This window comes from Cydia splendana, chromosome 22 (genome assembly GCF_910591565.1).
Source record: "Cydia splendana chromosome 22, ilCydSple1.2, whole genome shotgun sequence".
NCBI lineage: Eukaryota > Metazoa > Arthropoda > Insecta > Lepidoptera > Tortricidae > Cydia > Cydia splendana.
This window is the reverse complement of record NC_085981.1, coordinates 13,770,363-13,784,937: the sequence shown is the minus strand read 5'-3', so window position 1 is coordinate 13,784,937 and position 14,575 is coordinate 13,770,363. Positions and strand designations below refer to the sequence as shown.

The 14,575-nt window shown below is 43.4% G+C and overlaps 1 protein-coding gene and 1 non-coding gene across 6 annotated transcripts in view; both read right to left on the bottom strand.

The window, feature by feature from the left end:
- The window catches only part of LOC134801414 (epidermal growth factor receptor kinase substrate 8-like), a 33,432-nt gene that overhangs the window by 6,113 nt on the left and 12,744 nt on the right, over positions 1-14,575 (bottom strand). For 2 of the 5 annotated variants that reach the window (XM_063773957.1, XM_063773955.1), the window contains exons 3-13: positions 13,962-14,108; positions 12,901-12,971; positions 12,049-12,278; positions 9,242-9,338; positions 5,123-5,664; positions 4,191-4,283; positions 3,559-3,666; positions 2,996-3,075; positions 1,648-1,784; positions 941-1,078; positions 443-497 (exon numbers count right to left, since the gene is read on the bottom strand). In XM_063773957.1, the coding sequence (XP_063630027.1) occupies positions 443-497; positions 941-1,078; positions 1,648-1,784; positions 2,996-3,075; positions 3,559-3,666; positions 4,191-4,283; positions 5,123-5,664; positions 9,242-9,338; positions 12,049-12,278; positions 12,901-12,971; positions 13,962-14,108 (1,698 nt within the window). The remainder of the gene's footprint in view (positions 1-442; positions 498-940; positions 1,079-1,647; positions 1,785-2,995; positions 3,076-3,558; positions 3,667-4,190; positions 4,284-5,122; positions 5,665-9,241; positions 9,339-12,048; positions 12,279-12,900; positions 12,972-13,961; positions 14,109-14,575) is intronic. The other 3 variants (XM_063773956.1, XM_063773958.1, XM_063773959.1) reach the window with 3 other exon arrangements.
- Positions 14,373-14,444, bottom strand: Trnaa-ggc (transfer RNA alanine (anticodon GGC)). The gene has a single exon. It is a non-coding gene; the product is annotated as a tRNA-Ala (tRNA).

The window sequence follows — 14,575 nt, the reverse complement described above, 5'->3', positions numbered from 1 at the left end:
GTAACTGTTGTTAAAAGTTGCCAACTCAGTTACCACAAACGTTATCCTTTTCAACTCGGGTTCAGGAGTTTTTTCTTAGGTCGCAGCGTTAGCGGGTAGCGCAGCGACAAGCGTCCGTTCAAGGCCCATCACAAATTAGGTAAGCCTCATTCAGACGGTTCAAGAGAGTGCATGCGATTTTCGTTACATTATGGTAGTTAGAAATGTATCGAATACTTCAGCATGTTCTTGAATCGTCTAAAGGGGGCTTAGCTCAATCAGTATTTTGACTTTACACATCTAGACAATGAATAAATGTTAGTTAAAGAGGAAGGAGCAGACAGGGTCGGCTAGAAATATCGGAACTCGCCCTTCTTGCCGAGGCGCTCGCGGCGCACCCAGTCGGCGTTGGCGTCGCGGCCCTCGCGCGCCTCGCGGCCGTCGCGCGCCTCGCGAGCCCTACCCGCGCCCGCCGCGCCCGTCGGGCTGCTGCCGCCCGACCTGACGCCGCCGCTGTCCTGCAGGAATAAACCACCATTAACACATTGTCTACGAAACGCACGCTCGAGCGGACACTTTCGACGCTGACGCTGACCGCCTTTTTGGATAATATAAAATTACTGCGGTCGGCGTCAGCGTAATAAACGCTCCGAGGAGGGTTTCGTGACCCTCGGGCATATTATAAAGTTGAATTCTAGATCTATCACATTACCGTACCGCAGCGTCTTATTGTATTACCGGTAAAACGTTATTACGGGAGAAAGGCTCCTGCGTAATGGTTTCATCAAAAATGACAAAACAATGATATTGCATTTGGGATTATCAAAATCCCAATGAAGTAAGATTTTTTGTATTACCCATGTAGTATCAGTTACCTTTGGTTACTTGATAGACGATCCTTCCATGAAGTGTCTTAGTCCGGCATTGGACGTCTTTAACAGGTATTATGATGGTGGCTTACCTGATAGTGCGTGTAGATGGGGTTGGGGTACAGGTTGGGGTCGGGCTCCGCCGCCGGCGCCACGATGGTGTGCGGGACGTGCGCGGTGACTCCCCGTCGGTTGCGCGCGCGCCACCATTTGCGCGAATCGTCTAGCACCTGTTTAAGAACATTTAAATTAATTTCTTTCATAATACAGATTACATTATAAATTGCAAGTCCGTCAATTTATATCAAGAAAGAATGAACCTTATTTAAGAATTTCAAGCACCTCAATTTCGAGTGGTTTCGAGACTTTCGAGGACAATTGTGACGAATTGGCTAGAGCAAGATTTTAATATCAGTTCCTTACTAAATAGACAACTAAAATAACGGTTCTGTACCCCCTAGTGTAACGTATGCGTTTGCGTTAAGTGTCATTTTGTATGGGATTTTGAGTTTCAAAGACGTCCTGCTTGGCGCGCTGTTCAAAATCCCATACAGAAATAGACAAAGGATGACTCACGTTAGACCGGGCCGACCGGGCCGTGTCTGGGCCGGAGCTTACTTTTCTATGACAGATGACAGGTGTTCACGTGAAGCTTTCCATAGAAAACGAAGCTCCGAGAGCTCCGGCCCGGTCTAACGTGAGTCATCCTTTCAAACGAGAACGCTTGTCACGCCATCGAATGAAATGTACACTAGGGGTTCTGTAGGTAGTTCCCGATAACACATAATTTAAAACGTACCTCTAGGTATTCTCCTCTGACGACACTGAGTTCCTTGTCGTTGTTGGCGGTACGCGGGTACGTGACACGCACGACGCGACCGCCGCGGGCCGCCACGCCTCGAGCCCACGCCTCGCCCAGGTCATCTGTATGTAAAGCTAATTGATATGTATATTAGTAAGCTGACAGAAAAAATTAAGGAAAGAATCCAAGGCCAGTCTAGGGTAAAGGCACCAGTGCTCAGCCATGTACCAATATTTTAGGCTGTAAATAATAAAGTTTTTCAAGTTTTCATGTCAATAATAGATTATATTATAGATTGATAAACTATTAATTGAAAAATACCTTAATTTTTAAAACAATTAACCACCATTATCCACAACACTAATTCAAAGAAGTGGTGTCGCCTGACATGAAGGGTTACGAGATATGCGCCATTTTTTTTTGGAGTATCACATGGTGTTTTGATAAGACGTTAGCAGCTGAATTGTGATTATTTGTTAAAAGATTGTGGACTGCTTTACTTAATTAATACTTAAACTATCTGTATAACGTAAAAAATAAATGTAAATCCATATGGAAGTAACATTTTTTAGGCGGCTGACTATTGGGCTCTACTTTTTTATACAAAATCCAATAGTCAGCCTCTCCTGGCTGACTACTGGGTTTCAAGCAGTAATTTTAAAAAGGTCGTAAACCCAGAAGTCAGCCGGGGGGGGGAGGCTGACCATAGGATTTAACATTTATTTTTATTTTCAAATGAAGTGTTAGTCGTTAAATCAAGCCCATCTAAAAATTTACGTTATTATGACTTTATTTGATTGAAATACAATAAATACCCAGTAGTCAGCCTGTGGCTGACCACTGGACAATAAGCTCGCTCTACTCGAACCTACTAATCAGCCATTGGAATGGGATGGCTGGGCACCCTGCACTGGGTTACTAAAGGCTGTGTATTGGTATACAGGGGGCTGATTACTGGCAAAAAGGCCCTTTTATTATATTTAATGAAATGATTCCAAAAGCAAAATTCAATTAAGTTTTATTATTTACAATAAATATACTTTATTAAATTCTTGAACAGAAAAAACATTGATAATATCTAGGTATTGGTCCATAAGTGTGCAAACTATACGATCTTGAACATAGAAATTTCGTTATAAGGCTGACTACTGGTGCTTTTACCCTATGTATATAGTAGAAAATATAGAGGTGAGAATCAAGCTCAAACTGTCCTTCATTTAAATCGATTCAGCAGCGGTTAAAGCGTGACGAGGTAAGATAAATAATATTGGTAGGGATGTAAAGATTCAGAAAATTGTCAATGATATCAGTCGCAAACATAATATAACCTTTGGTAAGTACTGACCCTCATCGTCCGGTCGATACGGCTCCCGTTCTGGCGACGACGCCGCGGAGCCCGAGTCATGCGCGCGCGGCGCCGGCGACCTGCAACACGGAACACATGTATAACCACTAGCACTCGGCTGCAGCGTAGGTTTAAGGATGACTCACGTTAGACCGGGCCGTGTCCGGGCCGGAGCTACCGGCGCTTACTTTTCTATGACGTGACAGGCGATCACATGATGCTTTCCATAGACAACGATGTAACGACGACATTAGTCGACGTCAAAAATATCTACATTTATCGTCTTATTACAAAAGGAGTAGATTTGTTCAGTTTCAAAACAAAAGACAGTTGGAGCCTAAATCCTCGACGTCCTCATCATTTTGTATTAAGGGACCGCCCAATGTTCTTAATTAAGGAAACTTTTATAAACTGAAATTGATGTCATAGGTATACTAAAGAAAACCAAGCCCTACTGACTGGTGGAGGCCGTATTCGAACCGGCTTCTACAGCTCAACAGAAATAAACCAATTTTTCTTATTGAATTCTTGGGCACGCGAGGCAGGAACCACATGAGCTTTACCTGTCGTAGGGCGGGTACTGCTGCTCCCCATACAGCGAAGGCTCCTCGCGTTCGTAGTAGGGCTCCGCTGGCGGCTCGCCCGCCGCTGACACGCGACGGGGGGATGATCTAACACACACATACATGTAAGACGACACAATACACACACACATGATGATATGAGTGGAAATGATTGCACATTTGCACAAACACAACATAAATTGTAACAAGGTTGATTTACGTTAGAGACACCACGAACTAGCGTGTTTTGAGCGTCGGCGTCAAGTCAGCGCTATGGAAAATGGCATCGCTGCGCAGTTGCGCCAACGCGCCAACGTTGCGTCGAGCAGCAACCATAGAGTTGACTAGACGCCGACGTTCGGAAGACGCTAGTGTGGGATGGCTCTTAGAACGGTCCGGGTCCGGGCCGTGGCTTCCGACACTTTTTTTATGACAGGTGATCGGTGACCACGTGGTGCTTTCTATGGAAAACGAAGTGTTGGGTCGCGATCCGGACCGTTCTAGCGCGAGTCCCGCATTATTGTCACAAATGACCAGGCATTGAGTGGTGATGAAGCTGATGGGAAGATAACACGCGTATTGGTAAAGAGAACTGATCTCAACTCTAAATGAAGTAGGTTTGTTTTAAGTACCTGCGCAGTGGCTGGTCGTCAACCTGGTAGTCTGGCGACCATCCGTCCATGAATACGGGCTGGTACGGCGGGATGCTCGTCTTCCATTGCTCTCTGCCAAACACAACATTTCTTACTGACAACGAATACAACCATATTTTAGAAAGAAAGGGCAATAGAGTATCTTTCCAGGGTGTGTGGCTGTGTGCCTGGGGACCGACAGCCGCGAAGATGCAGAAGAGTTTAAACTTTAAAGACGAAAAAAGTATTAAAAAGTGAGTATGACATTACGACAGTTTCAATTCGATGCCTTTGTCACATCCCGTAGTTGTTCTCAGATGATTTTTATGCCTAAGACCCTAATCTCTTAAACAAAAGCTATTGTTTCTTTTATGACGAGCCCAAGCTTCCAACTTTGGCGCGTGGCAAAGCAACAATGCCGTTTAAAAAGCAACTGTATCGTGAATGAATAAGTTATATTCAATTATTTCGGGTCTAAAAGCAAATCCATGTTGATAAAGATTATCCGGTATCCCGAGCTTATCTTCGAAGTTTATCTGTTTCAGAGTTATGTTAATGCTAATATATTTTTATCTACGGATTAGTTTAATTATAAATAATCGCGCCACAAAAATTGTTGTGGTTGACGCAAATATTATCAATATTATCATATGGCTACTTCTGAATCTTTATTATATTTAAGGAATTGAATATGTACCCACATCACCTATACATGTAAATTAAGTACCTAGCTATAGGTACGAGCATGTTTCAAGTGACCTAAGTTTCATATTAGGTACCTACTTATATAGGATTACATATTGAGTGCAATTTAGGAGTAAAAATCGAATCCACAAAAACCCGTATTTTTAACCGGTAATGTCATTTTTTTGAGGATGGATTCTTTTCGCTAAACTACTTCCATACATTAGGTAATAACTGTTGTGTTGTACCTGGGTATGAGCCAAGCATCTCCCAGCGAATGCCACAACTCTGTCTCTTTGCTGGTCACACAGTTCGCCAGCAGATTCAGCGCATCTCTCGTCAACAATGGCTGCACTACCCGTGCCGGTAATGGTCCCGCCGCCCCGCCTTCTGCGTCTTGCGCCGCGTCCACTATCAACGCCAACGGTGTAAACAGAAAGTGAACTAGTTCAGGTGCGTTCGGGTCGTGGATGTGTGCACGGAGACGCGCTAATAGATTGAAAGATAGCTTGAATTTTTGCAGCACATCAACAAAATCTCTCTCATGTGGCGGCCGCGTGCGTAACGCTAGCATCCCATCGCCAGCGCCGGCCTGTCTCTTTCCTCGAGCTCTTCTCCTTCTCTCTAGTTCTCTGCCGGCGGCGGCGGCGTGCTGGAGGCGAGCGATGAACTTCTCGATGTCGTCGAAGCAGCGGTTGAGGATGGCGATGTCCTGCTCGTAGAGGCGCTCCGAGCCGGTGGACGAGGCGTCGTCGCGCTCGCGCTCGCGCCCGAGCTGGGCTGACATTTGCTGCAATAATCAACAATGTTTTCTTAAAAAAATATATAAGCACTGTTTTATGATCGGTCCTCAAACATGCTGTTTAAATGGGGCCTTGGAAGTTGAATTCAATTTTAAAATAGCGCAGGAACTTCAAATGTTTATTAATACATCAACATGTACAGCGAGCTGCAAAACTCCATGGAGCCGAGCCTCACAAAAGACGATGCCAAATGTGCAAAGGGGAGGATAATGTGGGAAAGACCTCGGACTCCAGAGCTGAGGAGGCAACCGGGAGAAAAGCTAACATGTAAGTAGTAGTCGTAGGTATATTGTTGTTCACTAAAACGAGACTAAAGGATGAGTCACGCTAGATCGGTCCGTGTCCGGGCCGAGAGGTCCTACGTTTTGATTAGTGATCGGTGATCACGTGATGTTTTCTAAAGAAAACGAAGTGACGGACGCTTCAGCTCGGACCCGGACTGTCCTACTGTGCATTAGTTGTCCTTTAGTCACGTATAAATAAATAAGTTTGAAAATTACCTCCGATGGTTTCAAAACGGTTTCTTCGTGGTCTCGAATAAGAGAGGTTTTAAGTTAAGAATAAGAATAAGAATAAATTAAGAATAAGAATAAATTTATTATCAAAAGAACACATAACAGAGTATGGCAGGGGTCTCCGCACTAGGCTACGCCTGTATCGCGGGGAACCAGTTACAGTTTAAATAAGAGATCTTAGTTACACAATCAAGTCCGGTAATATCTTAGGTATGTTTTTGATATAATATAACAGACTTAAAATGAGAACTTATAACATACTTATAAGTAAGAAAAAGATATACATTTCTATGGCAAAACATGAAAAATAAACCTAAATTATTTTAACTAAAATATCTTCTGTCTCGGCATAGTTAAGTGATTGTAAAAAAATAAATAGGAGTTTCTTTGCTTCGACGATGGTGCAGTCTTTAAGGTTGCAGTGTTTAAGCATGGCGTTGTAAGTGGTTACTCGGATTCGTTCACCAAAACGTTTACCAAAAACGGAACGTACTTCTGGAATCGGTAAGTTAAAGACACGTTTTTTAATTAAAGAACTATAGCAATGTAATAATTTTGAGAATTTGTGAGTGTGTAAAGAAATTTTCATTAAAAATAATTGACGTACGGTTAAGACGTTTGCTTGAGCATAGAGATCAATGGTTGGAAATCGAAAGGGCTTTTTAAGTATCACTTTTAAAACAGAACGTTGAGCCCTTTCAATTTCTAGCATAAAAGTCTTTGCTGCACTTCCCCAAACTGTGATGCAATAGCTAATTACAGACTGACAGAGCGCGGTGTAAACCATTTTAAGTATAGAATAATCGGCAGAGTTACGTAGCTTTTTGAAAATATAAATGGACTTTCTTATTCTGGCAGAGAGTTTATGTATGTGGTTTTTAAAGTTCAGTTTTTCATCAACTAAAAGACCAAGATATTTTATAACATCAGTATTCTGAATGGAATCGCAGTTACATGAGTTAGAAGTAGGGTAGTCTGTGCATGAATGGATTTTTATAATAGGAGGAAGGAGTGGTTTAGATAGGGCGGTTTTATAGAAACAAAGGAATTTAGTTTTTTTGCAGTTCAGGGTTAGAAGGTTGGAACGGAACCAGTCAGATGCAATTTTCATACCCTTTTCTGTAGTAGCGATTGTGTTCTTCCAGCATGTGTCATTAAAAAGTATAACGGTATCGTCTGCGTAACAGAGAATTTCAGACTTAGGAATTGTTAAATTTAGAACTTCATTCATGTAAACCGTAAAAAGGGTGGGACCAAGAATACTTCCTTGCGGAACACCGAATTTAATATTTTCTGTCGAACTAGTAAAGGAACCTACTCTGACAAGTTGCCTTCTCCCTGTCAAGTAACTTTCGAACCACGACAGCGGGATACCGTGTATCCCTAGATTTTGTAGTTTGCGGAGCAAGATCGGTATCGACACGGTATCAAAGGCTTTAGCCAGATCCAAAAAGACGCCAATACATTTTAGATTTAGTTAGTAAATAATATTGAGTGAAACTCGTAAAAGGGTAGTGCCTAGCTATAGTCCCAATGTTTTTAACACACTTACCACCATCACCGCCTCCCATTGCTGACGCGTCAATGTATGGTACATCCGCGCCATATTGACAACAGTAAAACCCTCGCTCCACACAGGCACCGTTTACAAAAACATTCTCTATATACGCGACAAACACTTTACATACAAGATGGGCTTTAGTCGTTGCCCAGTGCGACCCTGCGCTGTTTGCGGCGTCAACTGAGCCTTTACTATCTCAAAGATTAAAACCTCGATAGCTTATCGGGACCGATTGTATCGATTGTTTCGAGAAACCGTAGAAATATGAAACAATTAAAATTATCGCCGCATCTAACTATGCTAATTTGCATTATTATCGAGATCGCTACCGCTTTGATATTTGTGATAAAATCTCTGCAACACGGTAGCCTTTGAAGTGGTGGCATGGGACCTAAATCACGTTCAGAATTATTTTCGTGGTTTTGTATTTTGCATTGTAGGACTAAAGGAAGACTCATGCTAGAACCGTGCAGGTTTCGTAGACAACATGCCAATGGCTGACGCTCCGTAGCGAACGAAACGAATCTGTCACTGACACACTAATATGGAAGAGTGATAGAGACACAAAGCGATTCGATGGCGAAGCGCAAGCGGTTGTCATCTTGGCTAGGTCGCCAGATCCGTGCCGAGGTTACTAACGACATTTCGTTTTCTATGACGGGTAATCGGTGAACAGGTGATCACGTGATTCTTCTGTAGAAAACTGTGTCGGTAGCCTCGGCTCGGACCCGGACCGTTCTAGCGTGACCGTTCCTTAAAGGATTGAACACGACATTAAACCTAAATCAAAACACCTGCTTTGAGAAAGACAAGTGTTAGACTTCAGGGATTTAAAGATACTTTCGATTGAAAGGTTAAATAAAGGTATGGTATTCCGATGACTTACGACCTAACTGGCTAGCCGGCCTAGCCAAGCTGACAATCGCTATCGCTTCGAAAACGAAACGCTTTGTGTCTCTCTATCACTCTTCCATATTAGTGCGACAGTGACAGTTGCGTTTCGATCGCTACGAAGCGTTAGTGACTGGCGTGTTAGCTACGCGGCCAGATCGTTTTGCGGCAAGTACAGACCCCCGTGGATTAGGGTTGCCAACTTTTTTTTGGTGGAATATAGTATTTTCCAGAATAAGGCATCAAAAATATAGTACATTTCAAAAAAATATAGTACGTTTAGATAAAATACTAAACATGAGTGTAATATACGTTTAATCGGAAATATAGTATTTTAGCGTACTATATATTTTTCCAAAAGTATATAGTACAGAGAGCCAAAATATAGCACAATACTATATAATATAGTACGATTGGCAACCCTACCGTGCAGTGGCGGCGCGTCAAACATATCCATAGGCAAGCCGGGGCTAATTTGGCTTACATATTTCGTTTACAACTCTGCTCAAACGTCCAAAAACAGGCAAGCCGGTAGGAATCGGCTTTTATAGACGCGCCGCCACTGCTACCGTGGATATATACCCTACTTCTTCTCACCTGCCTACGAGGCCGCTCGATGTCGTCCCTCTCCCTCTCTCTTTCAATCACGAAGTCCCTCTCCCGGCCTGCATCCCCCGCACCCCCTCCGCCGCCCCTGAAACAACGCTCACTAATTAACAAAGAGTTATTAATAGTCGAAGAGGTATTCAGTTACAGTACCTTTCACATAGCTTGAGTAAGGCGGCAGCTTTCATCTCCATACAATTTTTATAATCTTAAAACGCAAAATGTATTGAGATGACAGCTTTCACCGTACCTAAGCTATTTACCCGACTACGGCAACGCAAAAGGAGGGTTATGATTTTGACCGGTATGTTTGTGGGTATGTATGTATGTATGTATGTTCATCTGTTCCCTCATAACTTCTAAAGTACTCATTGAAATTTGACAAACGTGTCATTCGAATCGTCTTCATCGTCCGCTGGTTATAGGCTATATGACGTCTCAAAAAAATTAACACGGCGCCCTCTAGAGGTCATAAAGTCACGAACCAAAAAAATAAAAATAAGTAATGATGACGTGTTGTATATCATTTGAAAGAGCTCAATTAGCACATTTCAAATATATACATATTGTTAGCTTTTGCACCCGGCTTTGCTTGCATGCACCCGATAAAACATTAATTTATCTGGTAGGTAATTCGAACTACGAATCCACAATCGCTCTGGATTCTATCTATCCGCGTGTTACGCGACTAGGGCGATACAAGATGGATTTTTCAAAAGAAATTTGTTTGGCCGCTATATACATGGTGTTTTTTAATGATCTGCAATATTTTATAACGTGAATAGGTATAGAAGTCCAGATCAGCAAATTTTTTTACGAGATCGGGTTTGGTCCCGTGGTAAAAGTTGCTTAGTAATCTTAGTATATTCACCTCGTTAAAATTCGCAGTGGTCAGGCAAAGCATACTGAAACGTACCTATGTGACGCACCGGACTCGGTCCAAAAGGCGACACTAAAAGGGTCAGGCGTAGCCCGATGTACGTGGCGCGCTGTACGCGGTCCAAAGCCGGGCGCCTTCGGCACCCTCATACTAAAAGAGTCGGGCGTAGCCCGACGTACGAGGCCTGATGTACGCGTTCCAAAGCCGGGCGCCTTCGGCGCCCTCATACTAAACGAGTCGGGCGTAGCCCGACGTACGAGGCTTGCTGTACGCGTTCCAAAGCCGGGCGCCTCCGGCGCCCTCATACTAAAAGAGTCGAGCGTAGCCCGACGTACGAAGCACGATGTACGCGTTCCAAAGCCGGGCGCCTTCGGCGCCCTCATCTCATACTAAAAGAGTCGGGCGTAGCCCGACGTACGAAGCACGATGTACGCGTTCCAAAGCCGTGCGCTTTCGGCGCCCTCATACTAAAAGAGTCGGGTGTAGCCCGACGTACGAAGCACGAAGTACGCGTTCCAAAGCCGGGCGCCTACGGCGCCCTCATACTAAAAGAGTCGGCGTAGCCCGACGTACGAGGCACGATGTACGCGTTCCAAAGCCGGGCGCCTTTGGCGCCCTCATACTAAAAGATTCGGGCGTAGCCCAACGTACATGGCAAACAAGGCCCTGATACTTTAAGAATGACTCACGCTAGACCGGGCCGGGCCCGGGCCGAGGCGTCATACATGTAATTTTCTATGATGGCTGATCTGTTGCTTTTCCATAGGAAACGAAGCACTGGAAACTCCGGCCCGGACCCGGCCAGGACTAGCATGAGTCATCCTTTACTCTAAATATGCTCCAAAAACCACAAAAGGAAAGGACATTTCGTCTCGCCACTTCATTTACAAATTTCTAATCCATATCCATATCCCGGTGATGTCGGTCAGTCAAGTCAGTTGTCGCGTCGTCACTTTTCGATTGTCGATTTCACCAATACGTTTCTGGATCGATAATAACGATGGCAGGTATATAGCTTTAATGTTCACTTGCTGGTCCAGCAATGGGCGGTAAATTGCCAATATCAGGCGACTATTGTCAGCGTTGTGAAGGGACCTGGTGAGCATGAGCACGATAGACCCCATCGAGTCCCTGGAGACACCTAGGCCAATGATACGTATACGTCACTCTTCAGACTAAACAACTCCCAGCTTTCGACATTCGGCTTGGGGTGTCCTCACGGGCCAACCTGGTGAACACGAACACTATAGACCCCATTGAGTCCCTGGAGATATATGAAGTATAATAATGGATAATGTGGTTAAATCCCGTACCGGTATTTCGCGCGGCGCGTACGCACTGGTTGCTGGTTGTACATCTCACTAAAGTCACTCAGCCCTTCTCATCTCTCACTATCTTATCAGATTAGGTTAATCTCTGACTGGGCTTTTTGACCGTAAATACTTGTGTTTTGTTGGATATCTTCAGATAAATAAACAGCCAGTGCAGTGTAGATAAATATATTTCACCTTGAAATGCAGAGTATTTTATCTCAGAGAGCCACTTGAAACAACTCTCAAAATTCTACACTGGAAGGTGCCTCCCTTGAAGGAATATTGCATTTTGCTCCCTTGACCCTTGAATACAATTTGCTAATTAGCTGTCTAACTATCCAGGGTAGAAAATCAAATAATAATTAATAACCAACGGAAAAAGCCACGTACGGGGTGGGAACACTGTTTTTTTTTTATATGGATTCTCTGAGCTGGGCAGCTGGTGCCCTTTGCTCTTTTTGTGACTTTAGCGTTAAGTGCGCACGAAAAGTGTCACCTTTTTAGATCTATATATTTTTAACCGTAAGACTTACAGCTCATCTTCGTAAAGAAAAATGTAGATGTTAAACACCCCTAAATTTAAATCCAAGATGGCTGCCACTTACTTGAGCGCATTCAGCTCTTCAACCAACGCTTGTGCCCCAACGTCATGACACTGGAAGATATGTAGTTCCTTCCTCGGCGCCTCCCCCGGTGCGGGGGAGTTGGCCGGGGAGGGGGTGGCGGGGGGGCCGACCACGAACGCCAGCACGTTGTTGTAGAGCTCCGCGGGCTCGGGGGAGGTGAACGCGGTGGGGGAGTGCACCCACGCCGCGGGGAAGCGCTCCATCACGGACTGCAACAACACAATCATATTTAATTATAAATATAATTAATAAACAAATATTTTAGGTAAGCTGCGTGTGCGTGACGTTTGCGTGCGCTTGCAGCGTTGTAGTATACAGATTCTTATGAGAGACGGCACTGTACACCGCATGCGTGACGTGTGCGGCTCCAACATTTTAGCGCACGTGCGCGTCACTCACACGCAAGCCGGTGTGCACAGGCCTTAAATTTCATTCGATAGCGTGACCTAACCTATGCGTTTGCGTGGTCTCATTTTGTATGGGATTTTGAGTTTCCAAAACGTCCCGCCTTCTAAATTAAATAGAAAATGAGACTTCGCGTACGTCACGAGGGGTTCTAATCGACCTAGCCCCAAACTTGACTAATAAATACATAGAAAACATCCATGACTCAGGAACAAATATCCATCACACAAATAAATGCCCTTACCGGGATTGGAACCCAGGACCATAGGCTTCACAGGCAGGGTCGCTACTCACTGGGCCAGACCGGTCGTCAAAATAATAATAAATTAATTAAGCGTAATAACCTCCATACATCATATAAGCCTTCGGTTACATATATAATATAGTACCTAGGCATTATTATATGCATGTGGCGTGGTCACTCACCCCTGTTTCGTAGTCCATGACAAGCACCCACTGCCCTTCTAAACATAGTTGCATCTTTTGGCTCCATATTCCTGTAAAACAGCAAACACACAATTAGTACCGGAAATCCGAAACCGTAAAACCAACTTTGCTCCCCACTGCGGCGCATAATTGTGCTCCAATTGTGTTTTTATACAGGGTGGCAACGCGAATGCACTTATTTTTTGGCCACCTATATATGAAAATAATATCACAATCTCATTTAAGTGTTATAATATAATAATTTAAAATAGCCTACCGCAATATAATAATTTAAAATAGGTAAATTCCTCTTATAAAGGATTACTTCACCTGGAAAATTATAAACATGAAACAGCCATAGTAACTTACTAACAAGTAAAGTCAGTGCCTTTTGCTGAGATCTGATAACTTTTTTATAGTAAAAGCTAGTGAGTCTTGGCCGCCAATTTCACGTGAAATATTTTTGTTGGGATTTTTAATTGACATGACTGCAGGTCGAGCTTGCATAATTAAATTAGTAGGTCCGGAGGCTGATTCTGACGAAAAAAATTGTTACGGATTTTATCTTATTCTGATACGACTTCACAAATAGTTACTTAAATCACAATTGGCTTCCTGTGCTTAATAATATTGTAGTCTTATATTATGCTCCACCTTGTAGTTGAACACATTACATGTGCCTATGCTGACTAATGTATTTGTTCTATTCATATCAATTGTTATTATCAGCATATTATCCACGCATTAACTAGACATGATTAGGTACAAAAGGAATCGTTTCAAGACAAGCCGGTACACTTTAAGATAGTGTTACATTATGGTGAATCATTTCTCGGAAAACGTTATAAATTGCATTTAAACAAGATAAGAGTAATTCTCTCTTGACTTATACTTGTGTACAATAATAACGTGTAAACATTATTGCAAAGACGAGCCGATGCAGTAATTTATTGCATCATAGGATACCAAGCTGCCATCTGCTAGAAAATTACCTCGCAACTTATATACCAACCGTCTGCCGTGACTAGTAGGCCTATCAATGTATGGATTTTTTTACATACCGTTAGTCTTTTCAAGCTGCAGCAGCCGTCTCATTCCGTCGGCAGGGTACACTATCCCCGTCTCCCTCGTGACGGTGAAGGTGGCCAGGTGTTCCAGGGTGTAGGCCCCCCCGCCCCCCTGGGAGGCCCCTCCCGCACCCCGTAGCCCTGGAAAATGTGGTGACATCGTTTAGTAATAAATTTATTAGTGATTTGGGCATTTTCAGAATGGACTGCTGATGAAGAACTTACAGTAATGAAAACTGTTCTTTTTTCTATAAATTGTAAATACAGATCTGTATTATACACCAATAGGATAGTTCTCAATTTGTTTTATTCGAATTAAAAATCACACCGCGCACCCCATTTGTTGAAATCAGATGGAATGGCCCAGATGTCAATCACAATGGAAAAATCAACAATGATCAACTCTGGCCAACGTGGGACTCGAACCCACATCCTTGGATTGCCGGTCCGATGCGTTACCAATTCCGCCAGCTGACCATCCATCAATCAATGCGAATTTAGTCATTGCAACTGTGACAACGTCACTAGCGACATCTGCATCTGCATCTGTTCTTTTTTTGTCGTAGCTCGTGAATATGTATATCTTAGAAGAACAAGATGCAGTAGAT